General features: G+C 54.9%; 1 protein-coding gene across 1 annotated transcript in view; it reads right to left on the bottom strand.

The window, feature by feature from the left end:
- The window catches only part of GALNT2 (polypeptide N-acetylgalactosaminyltransferase 2), a 186,831-nt gene extending 167,593 nt beyond the window's left edge, over positions 1-19,238 (bottom strand). The window contains exon 1 of the mRNA XM_074373197.1: positions 18,960-19,238. Within this exon, the coding sequence (XP_074229298.1) occupies positions 18,960-19,085 (126 nt within the window). The 5' untranslated portion in view covers positions 19,086-19,238. The remainder of the gene's footprint in view (positions 1-18,959) is intronic.
- Positions 19,239-19,978: the final 740 nt, after the last annotated feature.

Here is a 19,978-nt window from a genome sequence, read left to right on the forward strand (position 1 = left end):
CACCCTGAATAAAAAGGCAAGTACCCAAGTTTTTCCAAAGAAAGACCAAACTCAAGCTCAAAGCCCACAAAATAGACCAAACATATACCTGAGGGCTCCAGGAGTTTTTAAAAACACACTTTGGCTGGGCAGCCTGACGTTCTGATTTAATTGGCCTGGGGTAGGTCCTAGGTATCTGTAGTTTTTAAATCTCCCCAGGTGATCCTAACACGTGGCCAGATTGAAAACCACTGGACAACAGTTTGAGCTGAGAGGGGAGGGCCGAATAAAGGGATGAAAGACACAAAGGAGAATCGAGGAGCAGGTGGGGGAGAGAAGGGAGGAGGTGACAGCAGACAGAGTCCGAGGCTACCGCCAACCTTGGAATTTCATTTTAATGCAGCAATTCAAGCGCAATCAACAGGCAAATTCCTTCATCCTGCAGATATTTCATTGGTGAAATTCAGTCATTAGGGCTGGTCATCGACAGCTCTTAAAATGAGAACACGAAGCAGGCCCTGACAGGCATGCCTTCTCTCCAGGGCAGCAACTTGTGTTGGATTCGAAGGAGCTGTGCCAGGCGCCTGCTCAGGTCCTGACACGTGAAATAAAAGCCAGCTCCCAGCCAGGACCCCATCTCCCCACTCTGTGGGCACCTTCCCAGGGGAAGCCCGCTCCTCCCTGGGATGGAAGGAAAACGCGCTGACCCCCAAGCAATAATTTCGCATTTCTAATGACACCTGCTACTACGCCTTTTTGGCCAGGAAGGAAAGATGCGCAAAAGCGTGCACGTGCAAAAGCGTGCACGCGCACGCGTCTCGTGCACGCGTCCGCACAAGTGTGCGTCTATAGCTGCAGACAGAAAATGACTTTCCAGCAGCTGAGTTACGGTGCGCGCGCGTGCACACGGTACCGAGCACCTCCTCTCGATGGGCACAGGGTTAACAAGTGCCTGACAGGCAACCCTTCACTTAACACCTGCCACAGCCCGGTGAAGCAGCTGCAGTCTCCGCCTGGCAGACACGGTGACAGTCTTAGAAAAGACACCTGTGCAAGGACACAGCAGTAAGTAGGGCTGAGACCGGAATCGGGCAACGGCTCCAAAGCTCAGAACCGCCCCGCCACCTCCCCAGAGCGCACTCCGCATCCCCCAAGCACAACCAGTGGGGCAGACACGCGGCCTGGGAGACACTGCTGCGCCCTGAACATGCTTTGCTGATGACAAGTCATGAACTGCTAGCTCTAGGGGATCCCACCCAGGAGAGCTGGTCTGCAACTGAATCCTCATCACCGGAGAAGCTACGTCCTGTGCGGGGCTGAAACTAAGAAGGAGGAACAAGGAATGAAGAGGAAATACATCCCCTGGGGACACACAAGGGAAACCACTCATTCTACAGCTATTCTCCTCCGCAGCCAGTAAGAACCACCCCACTAAAAAAAAATAAGGGAGAGAAAGCCTGATGCCCAACGTGTGAGCCAGTCTTGCAGAAGGAAGCCTGCCCCCCAACCCTAGTCTTGCCTCCTGTGCCGCCCTCCCCTCCTTTCCCCAGACTTACGCATTTTTCTACCCCTCAGCCCCCCACTAATGGACTGGAAGACTTACTAGCAGGGTGTATGCTAGTTCTTAAAGGCTGAACCAGCCGCTCCTGAGCTCAGGGCAGAGTGCCGGGCTGCACACTCATCTCCATCACCCACTCTCGCTGAATCCTTGCTCAGCTGACTCAGACGCCAGCGTCTCCTATGATTCTGCACCTTCAAAGTCTCCAAATAACTGAGGGCATCATTTTCTCAGCCCCTCCTCTCACACCCCCAGAACACCGAGTCCTGGAATAGGTCCTATTGTTGGTTGTCTACAATCCCAGAAGGTGGACAGAAATCTCACCCTGCATTTCTCCCTTAACTTGGCAGGCTGGCTTCAAACCCTCCACCAGTTGCTTGAAGTGTTTCAACAGACGTTAAGGAAGAGTTTGCTCCCTGAGGCAAGCAGTGTCAAATTACGTCAGGGGGCGCTGACCGAAGCGGGAGCAGACTGTGAGCCCACCCCAGGTGCCCCCGACATTTCAAACATAAACCCACCTCCATCCTGTCTGTCCAAAGCCCTACACTTCCAACCGTTTATACCGCTAGTCAGTGGTGTATCAACACAGTCTTACTTATAAGAGGCCATCCATGGCACAGAGCATTAAAATACCAAGTCAGAGGTGGCTCCAAACACTCTGCAATGTAATGAACAAAAGAACATCAGGTGCCTAATCCCCGGTGTAGCACCGGGGCAGACTAGGCTGCCCAGAAACCATGTTAGCCTAAGTGACTGCCTAGAGATTACCTGCCAGATGCAGCACCGTTTTATGATGCTGAGTTGGTGGAAGGGGGGTTAATAATGAAAACCTCTTTTCTACAGGCAGCGGGAAGGGACGAGACTGCTTAAACACAACTTATAATTCTACCGCCCGAGACCTCTTTCCTCCACCTCAGCATCCCAGCGCATTCTCTGCCCTCCTCGGAGGAGGTGAAGCGGCACCGCCACCGACCAAGGGGCAACGATTTAGTAGCCCAGCTTACAAACACAGCTGGGCCCAAGAGCACCGCAGCGCTTCTGGAGGAAAAGGCGGAGGCTGTGGTCTCCTCTCGGTCAACATTCACACTGCGTGCAACCAGGGAAAAGCCGGCTCTGCACCCAGAACTGACGGTGGCTCCCTACCCTGACCGCTTCTGCCAGACCACAGCTGTTACAGGTTGTGACGAAGGTGTGAAAAAGGACACAATGTCGTGCTAACCCCAGGGTTGGTCACTCTGCAGAACAAAAGCCCAGGAGAGAGGGACCACAGGGGCCAGGACATCTTGTGCAGCTTGGTTCCCCGAGCAGCATACCCACCACTGAGCCCAGATTCATGGCTGTTCTCACCACCATGAGCCAGCGGTCTGATCCTCATCTCGTTCATCAGTATTTATGGAACACCAACCAGAGCACTAACCGTGTGCTGGGGGCTGAGCCACACCCAGGGAATCTGATGACACACATAAATAAATTCCTAAATGCTTAGCATGTCCCAGCCACTCTCTGACCCTGGGCAGCCCTTGCCCACCATGGGCCCATTCTCTGGCCTTCTTTTTGCTTTAGATTGTCCATGCACACAAAGTTCATTCTGGCCGCAGGACCTTTGCACATGATCTTCTCCATGCCTAGATTGTCTTCCACCACATCTTCATGGTTGGATCCTTCTAGTCATCATCTGTCCCCTGCCAAATGTGCCCTCCTAGGTCCTTTCTGACGATTCTGGGTCCCCGTGGAACTTCACTTAAGGCTATCTGATACTTCCTCAGCCCCCAACCCTCATCCCTCCTGGAATGCACACGTCCGCCTCGCTTCCCAAGGCCTCCCTCAGGCCAGCACCCCACAGCTGCTAATGAATCTCTGTGGGAGGAAGGAGGGTAGGAAGGGGAGGAGCTGAGCATGTGCTGGCCTCAAGATGCTCCCAGTCCAGTGGATGCAGGTGAGCAAATAAAACTTACACTACAGTGCTCAGCAGGTTGGGAAGTCCTGGGTGTCAACAGCAGCACGTGGTAAGGGACCCAGGGACGCTGGGAGGCTCTGAGCCCTGCTCTCTGCTGAACCAGCTGGATCCCAGAGATGCAGACCCCCCACTCCATGCACACACGGCCCAACATCCGAGGGCTGGTGGAGAAGAGCTGAGGCCAACCCAGGGCTCTAGCTCCTCTCCTCGTTTGTCTCAGGCAGTGTTTCCCTCTACTCGCACACGATCAGAGGACGGGACAGTAGGGCCCCCTCCAGGGGAAGGGCTAGGAGATACCACGGGGACCTTCCTGCACATGCAGTTACCGTTGGTCCCAGTCACTCCAGGGACACCAAGTAAACACACAGCACCCACACTGTTATCACCCAGGAGAAACCACATGCTGAATGCTAACCATCTCCTCCTGTCCTCTCTGGGTACCATCTCACAGCCAAGACAGCTTTCTTCAAGGAAAGATCAATGTCTTAAAACAGGGATTCTAAATCTTGGAACATTTCAGTGCACTGCAGGGGTCGGGGGCTGCGGGCCATCTTGACAGCTCTTAGCCTGGCTCCCCGCTCCATCAGCCTGGCTCTCTAATTAGCACTCAGATGTGCACGTTCAGGGCACATGGCTTTCTAACCGCCAGCGTGGGAAATGGCTGGGCTTCTAGGCTTTGCCCACGATTTCTATGTGTGCAGACCTCTGGAATCAATCCTCTCCTCACGGCTGCAACACTCCCTTCCTGGAATAAATAAGTAACACAGAAAATATAGGAGGTACCGGAGTCAGGCTGTCCCCCAGCTCAGTGCTGAGGGGAAGAGGACGAGAGCCCCCAGGGGGCACATGGAGCACGGGGATCCCACAGGGTGGCTGGCTCTGAGGTCTGTGGAGGAGACGGGCCACCGTAACGACTGTGAACTAGAAAGGCAGGACTTAAAGCCAGACACCCATGAAATTACCATCCCTTCAGTCCACTCCATCACGCCCATTAATCTATCAGGTCTGCTTTGCTCTCGGTGCCCCTGGGAACGCACACTGCACTTCGGCCAATTACACTATCTATCTTAAAATATGTAACTCAAATGTGACACTTCTGGCCTCACTCAGCACCACAGCTTCACCTTAGGAGAAAAAACAAGGTTGGGGGGGGGAGCATCCTGAGCCCACAGGGATGCCATAAGGCCCCAAAGATCTCAGAGACAGGCCACAAAGGGAGAGCTCCCCTCCTCGAGGGGCCTGCTCCAGTTTACATCCCCCGTCAGTGATCCGCACCACGAAGTTCCCCTCCCCCTGGGTGTCTGCTCCCAGAAGCCCCCTGCTCCATCAGAGGGGCCCAGAGCCACCCCCTCTGGGGACAGAACAGCGAGTACACGCACCAGTAAGACAAAGGAAGCCCGCGTGAAACGGCGCCAGCATCATCCCCACTGTCTCACTAATTTCCATCAACCCTCTTCCCAGCGATGAAGACACGAAGGGTAACAGGTAGAAACAACAGGACCTGAACCCGGGGCTGACGTCCCAGCCAGGCTCCTTGGAGCATCACCACCAAACGTCCAGGCTTTCACACCGATTATTCTCCTTGAAATCATCGCACAGTGCATCTATTCATCTGCAGTCTAGTTCTAAGTTATCTTAATTAGAGGCATCCGAGAAACCACAGGAACACTGTGCTAATTGATAGAACTAGCCCTCGGCCCTCACAGGGGTGCTCTGCTGAGTTGCCACAATTATTAATTTGTCTTCCACTTGTCACTCACCTACAGTTTCAAAAGCAAGCCAGAAACAGAACTAATGAAACTAAAAGAACGTTTACTAATTAAAACCTTGTGGAAAAGTTTTCAAATAACGTGCTATATCCAGATAATCACGGCCCCAGATATTAAAGAAACCAATTGCCAATGAGAGTTTAAAAAAAAATTCACTACACAGTCACATAGTTAAAAACCACATCCGGGTATAATTTTCAAAGACAAGAGACTAGAGGGTAAAATGGGGAAATAATCTCTGGGGTTGAGAGCACTGGGCTGCAGTTTCCGGCCTCTTCCCCCTGCAGACCCAGGGTCCGCTTGGCGCCCCCACCGCCACCCGGGGCGCTGGCCGGTTCACGCACCCCTCTCTGGGGCTGTTTTCTCACCAGAGGAGTAAGGGCTGCAGGCTCACCCTCATTACAGAGCTAAGGTCCCAGGCAAGGTCCCTGGTGGCGGAGGTGCCCCCTGGGAGAGGAGGCTTTGGCTCAAACACAGCTGAGGGAGGCTGGCTCCAGTGAGCACCGAGGCCCCCGGGCTGGTGATGCCAACCACAGAGGACAGCGCCCGGCAGCCCGGGGGCCAGCACCTCCCGCCCTGATGCCATGAGACCTGACACCCACACTTCAGACGTGGGTACCAGGCCCCGCTGATTTATTCCCCACTGAACAACTCGATGAGATGCGGGTGTGCGGAAACCGAGGCAAAGAGGGATTAAGCAACTCGCCTGAGTTTACAGAGCCGGCTGCAGAAGCCAGAATTCAAACTCAGGCAGCGGTCCCTGGGTGAAGCAGCCTGGTGGCCACTTCAGCCTGACTGGCCCCAAGCCAGCCACCCTCGAGAGCTTCCCTACACCATTGCCCTGGGCTCCTCCTGGAAGACCCAGGAGGCCGGAGCCAGGAGAAGGCCAGTTTCCAAACACCCAACGTGGGTGTGCTGAGCTGCCCTGCAGCCCACTGGGACCCAGCCCCCCAACACCCAAGTGGGCAGAGCCACCCCCCAGCCCCACCCTGTGGGCAGCCTCCCCCTCCCTGCAGAAACCTCAGCTCACCTCCGCCCGCCCACCAGGAGAGCAGGGGGAAGGCCGCCTGCAGGCCCAGGCCCCGGCCCCCGCAGTGTATCAGGAAGTCCCTCTGGGGCAGGACCCACCACCCACTCCCCACTGGTTAGGGAGAAAAACTGTTTAAACTGAAAATTCTATCTTAAGTACAAACACTTCCATGCCAAGTCAGATTTACCACCAGGGACTGAGGATACTTCACCTACATTCCTTTTCATTTGAAAACAAGAGACCCAGCTCACATCTTGATGCAGACTGGCGGTGGGGGGGCGGGGGGGCGGGGGGGCTTGGAAGTCACCAAGTACAGACGGAGGACAACCCAGCAGCCCTCCGCACAGGGAGGCCCCCACGAGGCCCCACCTGCCTCTGTGAGCCTGTTCAGGAGGCCTGCACAGCCCAGCTAGGCCCCTTCCTGCCGCCCAGCCGCAGACCCTGAGGTCAGACCACCCAAGAACAGCTCCGGCTGGCTCCCCTGTGTCAGCAGTCTGCAATAGCAAGGTTAAGGAGATGATCAGCAGCCCAGGTAATCAGCACCTTCCAGGCTGGAGGTGCAGCTCTGCACCAGCGAGAGAAACCTGCGATTTGGAACTTGTCAACGATCCGGGACTGCAGTGGCCGACCTTCCCCAAAGCCGCAGCTCAGGTAGTTTGGGGAACATTAACATTCCAGCCCCAACCCTACTACTGCACGACCGGTGCCGCAGGTTAATAACCTTGGGTCCACGGGAAACCGCACGTGTGAGTGCGGGAGGAGAGCCAGGAAGGCCGCAGGAAAGATGAATGAGCAAAGGTTCCCAAGTGTTCCAGGCATCTGAACAACAGCGCTGTTATGAATCTGAGGTACCAGGAATTACCCCTTACAGAGAACAGGCAGCATCGTATGTCTGTCAAAAATCTCTAATTTACAAATATGAGGGCTTGGCAGTAATATCCTGTTAGGGAAACAAAAAAGGAATAATATGTATTGACTGAAGGTCTCCCACCGTGGCTTCCCAGATCATCTGCAGCTCTGAAAAGCCCTGTGTGACAGCCGGCAAAGCTGCCCGCAATGAGTGACAGAACTGGCAGAAGGAATGGACGGACAGGCATGTTTTCTGCCCGCCGGGTGCCTGTCAAACAAGAAGCAGGCAGTCGACGTAATAAAACATCCAGGTCAAACTCTGCTGAGCGACAGGGTCTCTGGGCCACTGAGCAGTCTGGTTAAAAGTAAGCGATCTCACCAACCACCTAAATTGATACTCTGCCACCAAAAGGTTCATAAGAAGTAGCAATTTCCAAAGAATTTCAGGAATTCTTGGAGAAGCAATGGTACTAAATCTAAGAATGTTTTCCTGGTGATACAGGTGACAATTCCAGATCTCAGACAACCCCTGAAGTATCCTTTTAAAAGAATCATCGCTGGATCTTCCTAAATCACAGAAGACATACAGTATATATATTTTTACTGACTGTGATATTGCAATTTATAAGAAACATATATTTGTTCAGATGACTAAAACATATTTCTCATATACATTTGGTTTTTGTCCCTGTTTCTGGCTCACAGCTCCCAAACCCCATGGAATTCCCTGAGCAGTAAGAGCAGCGGGGGCATCTTCTGTTTTATTTGGTCTCTTATCCCCAGTTCCTGACATCGCTTCTGAGCCTTAAAGGTGAAATGTGTGTCTTGTTATTCACAACGAGCCCCTTTCCACCACTGCTGGGTGTATGTCAATAAGGTGACTTTTGGAAAGCACCTATAGATGGGGGCTGTTGCCGGGGTCACCAACCGTGAACAGAGGGGTGGGACTTACAGTCCCACCCACCTGATTTCCTGGGAGGAGAGACGGGTTGGAGACTGACTTAGTCACCAACGGCCAATGACTTAATCAATCACTCCCATGTAATGAAGCCTCCATAAAACCCCAAAAGGAGGGGTGCAGGGAGCTTCCAGGCTGAGGAACCAAAGCACTCCCAGGTACCACTGTGCTGCGCCCTAAGCACCACGAGGATGGAAGCACCTTTCCTCGGGATCTCATGCTATGTGCTTCTTCATCTGACTGTTGATCTGTATCCTTGAATATCCTTTGTAATAATTCAGTAATCTAGTGAGAACTTGGTTTCCTGAGTTCTGTGAGCCACTCTAGTAAACCTGAACCCAAGGAGGTGCTCATGGGAACCTCTGACTTACAGCCTGCACGTCAGAAGTACAGGTGACAATCTGGGCTTGTGACTGGCATCTGAAGGGGGCAGGGGACAGTCTTGTAGGACTGAGCCCTTAACATGAGGGACCTGATGGTATCTCTGGGTGGACAGTGTCAGAACTGGGACACCCAGCTAATGTCCAAGCACTGACCAGTGTGTAGAGGAGGCCCCCGCCCTTACCCCCACCCCCAGCATACACATATGTTGGGAATTGGGAGCAGAAACCTTTCACTGACCCTATCACAAAACCTTAAATCTGCTTTTCAAAAACTCCTAGTTTTGCAGGGAGGGTATAGCTCAGTGGTAGAGCACATGCTTAGCAGGCACGAGGTCCTGGGTTCAATCCCCAGTACGACCATCAAAATATGTAAGTAAACAAACCTAGTTACCCCCCCCCACCAAAAAAAATAAAATAAATAAAATAAAATGTTTTTAAAAATCCTAGTTTTCTGCTCGTTTGCTAGTTTAAGCTACATACATCTAAATATTGTTTTAATTTTTTAAATAAAACTTTCTAAGTTTGCAAAAATAAAATAGTGTGCTGAACCCCAGGTGCCCATCAATCAGTCACTCAGCAACACACTCAGCCCGTCCTGTTTCCTCATAATTTTCCCACAGGTATCACTGCAGGCATAAATACTTCAGTTTGTGTCTACGAAAGATGAGGATCTTCACAAGACATAATTCCCAGGCCATTAGTGCCACTAAGTAAAATTAATAATAATGCCTTAAATTTTATCTACTACCCAGTGCCTGTTTACGTGAATTCTGGGGATTTAAGTGAACAGATGCATATGCACATGTTTTGATGAGGCTACGGGGGTCTGGAGCTGAGATCCCAGAGGGGGAAGTAACTGACACTTACTTCAGACAAAGACAGCCCCTAACTCAAACTCAACGATGCACATTTTTTTCATAGTCTGACATGAAACGGATGTATTTCACAAAGAATGACACCTTATGATGCTATGGCCAGGCACAGGCTACGATGCCCCTTGTCACTACCCACACACGCTCAAACGTAAAACATGCTACTAGCAAAGCCTGCAGGAGGCATGTCAGTGCCTTGGAAGAAAACTCCAGAAGCAAGGATGAAGCACCAGTAATTCCAAGACACTAGATCGAGTGGGAGAGAAATGCCCGGTGAGCTGGGGGGTTGGGCTAAGTCCCCAGAAGGGTCTGAAGTTGGCCAACTCTAGGAAAGGCCCTAGCGATGGAGAGAGCCCAGAAGCACGGGCTCTCAGCGCTTTTCTGGGTGCTTTTAGGAAATGCTGCATCCACCAAAGATCTTGGTGGCACAGAGGATGGATGGCTCTGTCTCAGGGAAACAGGCACTAACATCTCTTAGGCAAAAAGCAGACACCGAAAAATTGTAAGGAGCCCCTCACCCAATGTATTTCATGTGTATTTTCCTTTTTCTCTATGTGCAGGAGTGATAAATGGAAAAATCAATGTCTAATTAAGTCTAAAAGAGCCCCTTAAAGAAGTAGAAAATAAAACTGTTAACTGATAAGAAACCATGTGCCAAAGGTCAATGGACAGTGTTTTTTCTTCCCTAGTGGTACATAAAATAATGGTTTTTGCAAACAATGGCATCTTAGATTTGGGTACATCCCAGAGACAGGGGGACATCAGTGATCATCAAAGTGTGACGGGAAAGAAAACAAGTGGACTGCTCATTACACAGGGGTGGGGGGGAGTGGGAGGTGGGAAGGCGGTGGTGGGGAGGGGATCTCGAAGGTCACAGAGCAGGAGCTCACAATCTAGGTCAACAGGAAAGCCCTGGAGGCAGGAAGGACCAGGGCAATGACCTGACGGCCTCCCACACTGGGCCAACCGGCTCACCACCCGGGACAGTGAGACCCACCCCGTCCCCCGCTCCCCGCCAAGAGTCGGTGTGTTCCTTGATGGGCGTCGCTAGGACACAGGCCTCTGCTTTGCATCTGCTCCTCCAGCTCCCACAGGGTGACAGCTAAGAAAGCGAGTCACCTCCGCTTGAAGTGCGTCCCCGCCCTGGAGCAGCGCTCTCGGAAGAGACGCGATCACTTTCAGGGCTGGCCCCTGCAGCAGACAGAGATGAAGCCTTGATGGCAGCCCGAGTCGGAGGCCTCTAAAAGCACCTTTTCTCTGCAGCCACATACACTTCCTTGGTGTTTCACCCAGAAATGCGCTGAGGCACGGCGCACACCCTCATAGGCATCTCACAAATGCCAACGGCTTCTACAAAAAGCAGCTGGATGCGCTCACTTGAGATCCAGGAGGACCTGTGATTTCCCACCGCCCCACTCCCTAAAGGGGCTGTGGGCAACAAAGTCACACGTCCATTTTATTCTCAATGAACGTCATGGATCACGGCGCCTCAACATTACCCCACTGCCAAGATCAACCTCTCCAAAGCCCAGGGACCAGGCAGGCGTCTGCCCTCCAGCTTCCTAAGAAATCCACAAGCCCCATCATCCAGAGCAGCTCACAGAGCCGACATCCCAGGGGAGACCCTGTGCGGGAGTAGGTGCACAGGGACCAGCGGGATTTCTCATTAAATGACAGCGTGTGTGGAAAGCAATCTACAAATGAGGGATGTGATTTAATGGTGTGCCAACAGTGGACGGTGAACGGATGCTCGCCCGGTCCACCGGGCCCTGCAAAGATCAGCTCAGACGTCATGCAACGAGACTGCTCCACAAGCACATTCCACAGAGTCAGTCAGCGACTTAACCTTTGGGCACCTAAAGTGGTCCCGGCTCCTGGCGGGGAGGGTGGTCTGGGGGTGTGCACAGCGCATTCACTGGGACGAGTTCACACCTCGCCCGAGACACCTGCCGAACACCAACAGGAGATCCAAGGTTCCCGTAGGATGGAGGAAACTCCACCACTGACAGAGCAGAGGCAACAGCCTCCAGGAAAGAAAACTGGCTTGTTTATTTAGCAAAAGAAACCAAAGCATTCAGAGATCACCAAACAGGCCAGACCCAGCTGAACCCAGGGGTGCCCCTGAGCAACCTGAGCCAGGGACGTGCCTGCTTTGGGTCTCAGCTCAAACCCATTCAAGTCGCACCTCCCCGTGGAGCCCACAGGACCCCCAGTGACACTGCAACCCACCCCTCACCTGGTCCCGTCTTCTCCATGGCACTCAGCCCCTTTTCACACTACGTAACTTCCGTATCTACCACATTCCTGCCTAGCTCCCTCCCAGAGTGGAAGTTCCCCAAGTGCTGAGATTTTTGTCCCTGTTCTCTTCACTGCTGGATCCCCAAATGCACAACCAGCACCCGGCACACAGCAGGTGCACAAGGAGTCCTCAGTGAAAGAACGGGCGAGAGGGACCAGGGCCTGTCTTCACGTCTGCTCCTGCCAGGGGGCAGCTGGGACTCCAGGACAGGCAGAGGCCTGAGGATAAGGACACACGAGACATTTCACAGAGTAAGTGGTAAAAACGGAGAGAGGAGCTGAGGGGAGCGGCCCTCCCAACAGGGCACGTGCTCCAGAGCGCCTTCTAGGAACACCGCCGCGGTCAGCAGGACGCACGCACCGCTGGAGTGCAGAAGGGGCGCGGGAATCCCAGGACGTGACAGCCAGCACAGAACCACACCGGCCGGCCCAGGGGCGAGTCCTCCCAGCAGACCACCCTGGCGCTGCCACCCAACAGCTCCGTGACCTTGGGGAAGCGCCTGAACCTTTCTGTGCGTCAGTCTTCCTCAGTGCAATGGGAGGCCTAAAAGGACTGTTCTGAGGGGTAAACCAGTTGATGTCTGTCCAGCATCAGGACACGCCTGGCACACAGTGGGTCGTAAGAGTGTTGATTAAGTCGAAACGCTTTCCGAGGGGTCCACCCCAAACTGCACCGAGGGGCAGCCCTGCTCCGTGAAGACAGCAGGGGAAAAAAAGAAATCAAAGTTAACATGGACTCTGGCAGTGGTTCTTAACCGAGGGCAGTTCGCCCCCAGGGGACACTTGGCAGTGCCTGTAGACACTGCTGGTTGTCACAGCTGAGGCAGGAGGCGGGGACCACCAGTGTCCAGTGGAAGCTGCTAAACATCCTGCAGTGCGCAGGGCGGCCCTTCGCGACAAAGATGATCTGACTCCAAATGCCAGCCACGTCGAGGCTGAGACGCCCTGAGTCAGAGTGATCCCGGCCCCCTAAGTACCTCAGTCCCTGCCAGACGCTTGTCCTGATTTGGGCTCTGGGAATTCAGCAACTCTCTCCCCAGCCGTCCCGGCCATTCCTCCTCTCAAAGTGGCACTGGGCAGGACCTGGCGGCCAGCAGGAGGGGCCCGGGAGACACTCCAGGGAGGCCAGGGTGGGCGGCCTAGGCAGGCTGAGCCCAGACTGAGCCATGAGCAGCCCCTGCAGGAGCCGCAGCCCGGGGCACATGACTCCTGCAGCCAAGAAAAGCGGATTAAATGTAAGCCCAGGAGTGAGATTCTATGTGACCGTTTTTCGGTTCCTTCAAACCCAGCCCTGATGAATCACTGCCACCTACCCTCCGGCACGCTGAGAAACCCAATCCATACAGAATGACACACGTTCCCGGGGCCTGTAACCCTGCTCGTGACTAAATGCAGAAATGCCCAGTGTCTCAGCCTGCCCTGCAGGAGGCAGATGTGAGCAGGAGCCCAGACCCGCCAGCCTGCCTCGGGCAAGGGGCGCAGAGAAGAGCAGGTGCCTCCCAGGGCAGGACTTGTGGGCTCTGTGACCCGGGTGGGGAGGAGACAGGTGGGGGCTCTCTTGACTGGACAGATAACCCAGACAGGCAGCACTGGTACCTCCACGCCTGGGGTTAATCCTTAAGGTCAAGCACGTGGCCAAAGGGCAGGGAATCCTCACGCCAGCTAAGAAAGCAAGGTCAAGTTCCACTGTGAGGCTTGGACCAATGCGTCCAACATCACTCTCGATGGAGGAGAGCTCCTCATCAGGCTGAGCCTACCCTGGGTCCCACCCAGGAGGGCTTGCCCGTGGAAGTGCCAAGAGGTCCTCCTTAAGAAAGCTCAGAAGGAAGGCGGTGTGGGAGCCAGGGATCCAAGACCACAGCAGCGGAACGAGGATCCCCAGTGGCAACAAGGAATCAAAGACTTGCTCACAGGGAAAGGCCATCTTTCAGGTTATGGAAGTGAGACCAGGCCAGCCCCTGCTTCGATCCAAGCAGCATCCTTACAGGACCGATGCTCAGCTGTCTAAGGACCGCTGCGGCAGGGCACGGGAGCCGGGTCCAGGAGCCCCCACCCGGCCGGGCTCTGCCTCTTTAGTTGCTGACCGTGGAGCTGGGCTCCCAAAGGAGGAGCAGAGCAGCTGGGGCTGGGGGCTCAAGAGACGTTAATTTAACAAAGTATCTCACTGTCTTAATCCGTGCGGCATGGCTGTAAGGGTGTTTCCATCTCGATGTCCGCCCAGCTTGTACGTCTTAGCATCATCCAGGCAAACGGAGCTTCCAGAACAGGGTTCACAAGGATAAAAGCAGAAGAACAAAAGGGGGAGTGGGCTTGGCCAGGCTGGCGGCTTTCTCACCCCACAATTTCTGCCGGGCCGGCTGGGAGACTTCACAGACGTTTCCCAGGAGCACCTTGCCTCCTTCCCGGGATCTCAGCCAGGACCTCGCGGTCAGCTCCTGGGTTCCCCAGGCCCCTGCCCCAGGCAGCCGCTCCACCACCCCCACCTCCATCCACAAAGCCACTGCCGCTGGACTTGCTAGAAGTCAGGCAGCACCGCACTGCTGGCCCTGACATCGACCCCTTCCCAAGCTGAGTTCGCTCTCCCCAGAGACTGAGAAACGGTTTATACACGAGTGTGTATGTCTCCCCCTCCCTGCCCCGATGGTTTTTCCGACCACCTCTCAAGTACCTGTTCCTCTAACCCGAACAGGAGCCCCCCCACCACTCACCAGGACTGGGGGCGGAGAGATTGCCGGGGGGCCCGAAGCCCCGGCACTACGTCAGGCACTCCCCGGGCCCCCCGGCCCCGCCCCGAGGCCTGAGAGGGCTCAGGCAAGCTGGCCCGCCCGGTGCTGGGGGAGGCACACGGGGCTTTTCCATTTTCACTAGAGGGCTGAGGGGAGAGCTCGTCATTCCTGCCCCGTGTGAGAGCGGGGAGGCATGGGGGACGGCGCATGACATCACTCCAGTACAGCAAAAGAAACTCTTTTTCTTTAGAGCAAAGGTCCTTTGTGTGCCATCTGTCACAATCTCTGGCTATACGGGGTTCTTCCCCCACGACTGCGCTCCTGACCTCAACTTCAAACTCTCCTTGCCCATGGAAGTCTTTACCTGATCCTAGGTGGCGGGCTGTGGCCTGGGTCTCCCTTCCCAACCCCCCGCAGACATGCTCACAGATCTGCTGACGGCCATGAAAGTCCACGGCGGCCTGTGTTCAGCTACCGTCCTGCCGCAGGTGGGGGGGGCACCCAGACACCGGGTGGGAGCAGAGCAGGCCAGCCTCCTCACCACAGGACCCCCACTGAGGGACACACCAGTGACACCCCCAACTATCTGTGCTCTGACCACTGAGTACCCACCAAAGAAAGGTGTGTCCTGCACCCACTTTCCTGATGGCTGCCCACCGATGGGACGCCCACTCTGACACCACAGCTGGCATGATGTCCCAACCACTTCCCAGAAAGGCAGTCCTTGATGTCATTCAGGGTTCATGGTACAAGTCCAAATGAACAAACCAAGTCAAACCTGGAGGAGTGGATGAGGGATTAAAAAAAAAATTCCAGAGATCAAGAAGACAGTTAAGATTCCTGGTTCACTACTTTTTCAAGATGTTTAGGCTCTTCCCCTTTTTCTTTCTGCCCCCCAGATACCATCTATTCAGCACCTACTGTTTGCTGACACCTACCAAGGGCGTTTAGTCTTTGGCTACAGGAACTTTCCCCGCTATAAAGATGAGGCAATGAGGGTCAGAGAGGTTCAGTACATTAATAAAGGTCACTAAGCAGAAAGGGGTAGAAAGCTAATTTTAGTGCCAATAAATGGATGCGTGCCACTCCCCTTCATTTAAGTTTCCACTGCCTGGCTCAAAAAATCATGAATGGTTCCCTGTGATCAATTAAAGTAAGGCCAACAAGTCAGCTTGGCATTCGAAGCCCTCCAGGATCTAGTCCGAAATGCCTTCTCCAATTTGACACCCTAGTAACACCCTAATATTCTCCTATACACTACCATGCTCCAGCCAAGTGAGAACCCTCACCAAGCCAAGAGCCCCTGCCCTCGCTCTCCCTGAATGCCTCCGACGGGCTCTCACCCCACGGCCGCCACACTTGGACCCCGGGCAGGGGCTGCGGCACCTACCCCTGCTCATCCAGGAGGGTGGGTGGAAGTCCGGGCGGCCAGGCCCTGGTCACACCCATCGGGAACACTGTCCCTGCCTCCCATGGGGGTGGGAGCCCAGACAAGGGGCCCTGGGCTTGCCACAGTGTCTCAGGGGAGCTCACTGGCACATACTGGAAAATCCTCCCCTTTCCAACCTAAAGAGCCACACTTTACCCAGAGGCAGGTTCCTTTCAACAGAAATCCCTTCCTCTCCCTGTGGCTCCATCCACTGCCAACACACCAGGGCCCAGGGGAGACTTAACATGATTAAAATTTTAAAGCATTTAAGATGCTCAAAGGAAAAGCATCCTTGAAGTGCAAATCATCAATTTAGGGGGAAAGAGCAAAATATGGGGGAGGGAAGGCTCTATACAAATGTAAATAAAATAAAACAGCGGTTTAAACAATATTATGCACAAAAGGGCTGACCTCACACCCTGAACTTGAGCGCTGAGTCCTGAGTGGTGCATCAGTGCCTGGGCTGGTTTCTGGCACCTGCTCTTGCTTTCGTTTATTAAATTTGCACTTGAGGTGAGCTGGCTCTCTGGGTTCCTCCAAACGGAGAATAACAGCCCTGCGAGGAGTTATTTAACAGGCCGGGCACACAGTGACAAGCCCGGGCTGGGTGCTGAAGCAGCAGAAACAGCAGTCAGGCTCCCGTCAGACAACCAATCCCCCAGAGGCTCATCCCGAAGCCTGGAACCCCGTGAAAAACCTCAGGGCGAAGAGAAATTGGCTCAGTATGGAATCAGAGCCTTGCCCCGATCGGCAGGAAACAAGAGAAGAAACCTAAGTCCACTTACATCTAAAGAAACTATCGCTAATATTTAAATTCTGCCTTTACACGCACACCACAGTATCTTTTTATGTCCATACTTTACAAGCTAGAAAATCTATATATTTCCTTTCATCACGAGGATGAACTAAATTTGAAGAGACTCTCCAGTCTCTGAATCCATGGAAACAATTCAGAAGGAAGAAAGACTATGCAGTTTTACATTCCAGATGAGGAAACGCAGGACAGCGGGTTCTCCTCACCCCTCCAGAAACAGCCTCAGGGCATTTACTTTAAAGATCAGGGTCCACCACGCTAGGCTAGCGAGTCTTCCACTCCAATTTCAAAAGCTATTGCGTTTACACGCCTCTTCCTCAAATGACAAATCACTAACCCATTCTAAGGGCTAGGATTAAATTTTACGGTTCGTTGACAGAAAGAATAGAATCCCAAATCACCAATCCAGGTGTAATTGTTCGTCTCCCACATTTTTTCCTACGTGGTCACGGTCCCTTCCTATTGCCACCAGGCCACAAGGAGTTTTCAGATTATTTTTTTTAAAACTAAAGATCCACGTGGAAGACCCTGCAAAAACCGCCCACCAGCTGAAGCCCACCTCCCCAGATGCTAACACCACACTGTTGCCGCTTCTAATCCCCTGTGCCAAGGAAAGTGGCAAATCAAGGAAAGGGAGACACTTGTAAGCAAGCATGGCTTATTTCCTTGGTTTTCTTTCACAAGACAGGCGAAAAGCTTTGTCAGGTTTCACCAGCACTCCCGGCTCTGTGGACCAGCGAAGGCACCGTTTCATGGGAAGAAAAGCTTTTAAAATAATTCCAGTTTAACGTGACCACAGTTTTAAAAGCTGCGGGGCTTTTACTGGGAGCAATGCTCTTTACCATTCAAGAATGAACAGAAAAGGGAGACTTCATGTACATGAACAACAGTCCCCTGGGTTAAAACAGAAGAAAAAAAAAAAAAAACAGGGCTGAGAGTACATGTCAGTTCAGAAATAAGCCAGGCCAGTTCTGGCCATGAACTTCTCATTCCTGCCCCTCTAGAGAAAGCAAACCTCTGAAACTTACCACGGATCAAACAAGATACCTACCTTCATCTAAAACCTTCAGCTGAGAATGAATAAATGAATGAATGAATGACTCAAGGAAGGAAACCTCTGAAGCGGAGGAACCTCAGCGCTGACATTTAAGGTCTGATTTTTAAGTTAGTCTTTTTATCCAATTACTCTTGTCTTGCTTGTTCCAAGATACCATTCATTCCCTGATTCCAGCCCAACTCATGGTCCATCTCCAATAAGCCAGAATTTCCTGGGTTGGCAGTGACACTAAATGTCACAGTAGAGGGGTTCCACGGTTTAGGGGCCGCTTTCGGAGCCCATTAGCCGCCAAACACCACAAACACCCTTGGTGGCGCGTGCACAGCCGAGATCCCTGCTGTCCCAGCACGATCACACCGTCGGGCGCTCTGGGCGCTCCATTTTCTCCCGAAGGCGCCGGGCTGTCCAGAGTGGCTCACAGGTCCCCACTGCCTAACCCCTCGATCCTTGGAATCTGTCAAGCCTTGGAATCTGTCAAGAACACACTCAGCAGAGGGACCACCCCCGCGGAACGCGGGCGTGGGGCTGGGAAAGGCAGGGGCCGGGGACCGCGCGGGAGAGCGGGCCGCGTTGGGCAGAGCGAGCGCGGGGGCCGGGAGGGGGCCGTCGGGGGTGTCCGCGGCCGGCCTCACCCGGGCACAGCGGTGCGGCGGCCCCCCGCCTCCACCGCCGGGGCAGTCCGCTGCGCCCCCGCCCCCAGAGGTACTGGGCAGAGACCCAGAACTGCCCCCTCCCTGGCGCGGCGGCAAGGGGGGAGAAGAGGGGGTTACAGCGGCTGGTATCAAAGGGCCGAAAAGAAACTTGAACTCCTCTCTCCGAAGGTACGTGACACGTTGGAAAGGCAACCGCCTCTCCCCCCTCCTCCCTAACCCCCTTTTGTGTTTCCCAACACCCCCAACCCTAAACTTGCCACCGCAGGGGATGGGGCTCCCGGCGGCCGGACAAGTCTCAACTTAAATTACGTGGAGCAGAGAGAGGGATCGTCGGGCGACAAGGTGTCCGCGGCCTCAGCCCCGCGGGGTTGCGCTGGGTCGCCCTCTTCCGAGCCCGGCCAGCGCAGAGGGGCCGGGGACACCCCCCGCCCTGCGGACTCGACCTAGAGGCCCGAGGCGGGGGCGGGTGGCTCCAGCGGAGGTCCGAGCAGAGAAGAGCAAGAGGGACCAGGAAGCCCCTCTGTACCCCGCGGCACATCCGAGCGAAGCAGGGGTCCGCGGCGGGGCCGGGGGCGCGTGAGCGCCAGGGATTCCGGGGACCGGGCCGCGGGCGGGCGCCCCACTCACCTTCCTGCCGGCGCCGCCGCCCGCGCCCGCGGCCAGCGCGGAGCCGCCCCCCGAGTACATGTAGTAGGCGATGCCCAGCACCCACAGGAAGGCGAAGCAGAGCAGCATCCGCGAGCGCCGCCGCATCCTCCCAACTCGGCCGCCGGCCGCGGCCGCTGCTCGCGAGTGCTGCCTGGGGCCGCGGCGGGCGCGGGCCGGGGAGGAGCGGAGGAAGGGGAAGGGCGCGGCGGCTCCTCCTCCCGCGCGGCTGGCGGCGAAGGCGGCGCGCGCCCGGCGCCCGAGCTCCGCCCCGGCCGGGAGCGCCGCGCGGCGCCCGAGCAGGAAGCGGCGGCCGCGGAGGCGGCGAGGGGGTCAGGGAGCAAAGGGCGACCAATCGGCGGCGGCGGCGGGGGCCTGGCGCGGGCGGAGGAGGGGATTACCGCGTCTCCATGGCGGCGGCACGCCGGCCCCGCGGGGAGGGCCTCCGCCGGCCGCCGCCCCGCCTCCCCGCCGGCCGCCCCCGCCGCGCCCCTCCACCCCCGTGAGTGACAGGTGGCTGCCCGGCCCCGGGGGGCGCGCGCACACGTGCGCACACACGCGTGCACACGCACAAGGGACACCGGGTCGCCGCTGCCTCGCGCTGCCCGGCTGGCCGAGGGGACCGTCTCTTCAGTCCTCGGTCTTCGGAACCACCCCAGATCCCCAGCAGGCTCGCTCTTATTGGCCTACCGACCTGAGTTTTTTGGTGCAAATCCCCCTCCTGGACCCGACTTGGCTGCTGCTCGATGCAGTTCCCTTACTAATCTTGCAGTCAGACATCACCGATCCCCAGGTGTCCGTTTTATTTTTTATTTAGGCAGAGGTGCGGGCCTAGACGTGGAAACTGAGAGATGATTTTCAAGGGAACGTTTTTCCGGGGATGAACAGAGCGCTTAATAGCAGGGTTTTCTTTTTGGTTTTTAACTAAACACGAAATGAGGAAGAAGGAAGGCAATGTATATACATATTTAAATCTTTTCTTTGTGGTTGGTTGCTTTCTT

This window comes from Camelus bactrianus, chromosome 11 (genome assembly GCF_048773025.1).
Source record: "Camelus bactrianus isolate YW-2024 breed Bactrian camel chromosome 11, ASM4877302v1, whole genome shotgun sequence".
Taxonomy (NCBI): Eukaryota; Metazoa; Chordata; class Mammalia; order Artiodactyla; family Camelidae; genus Camelus; species Camelus bactrianus.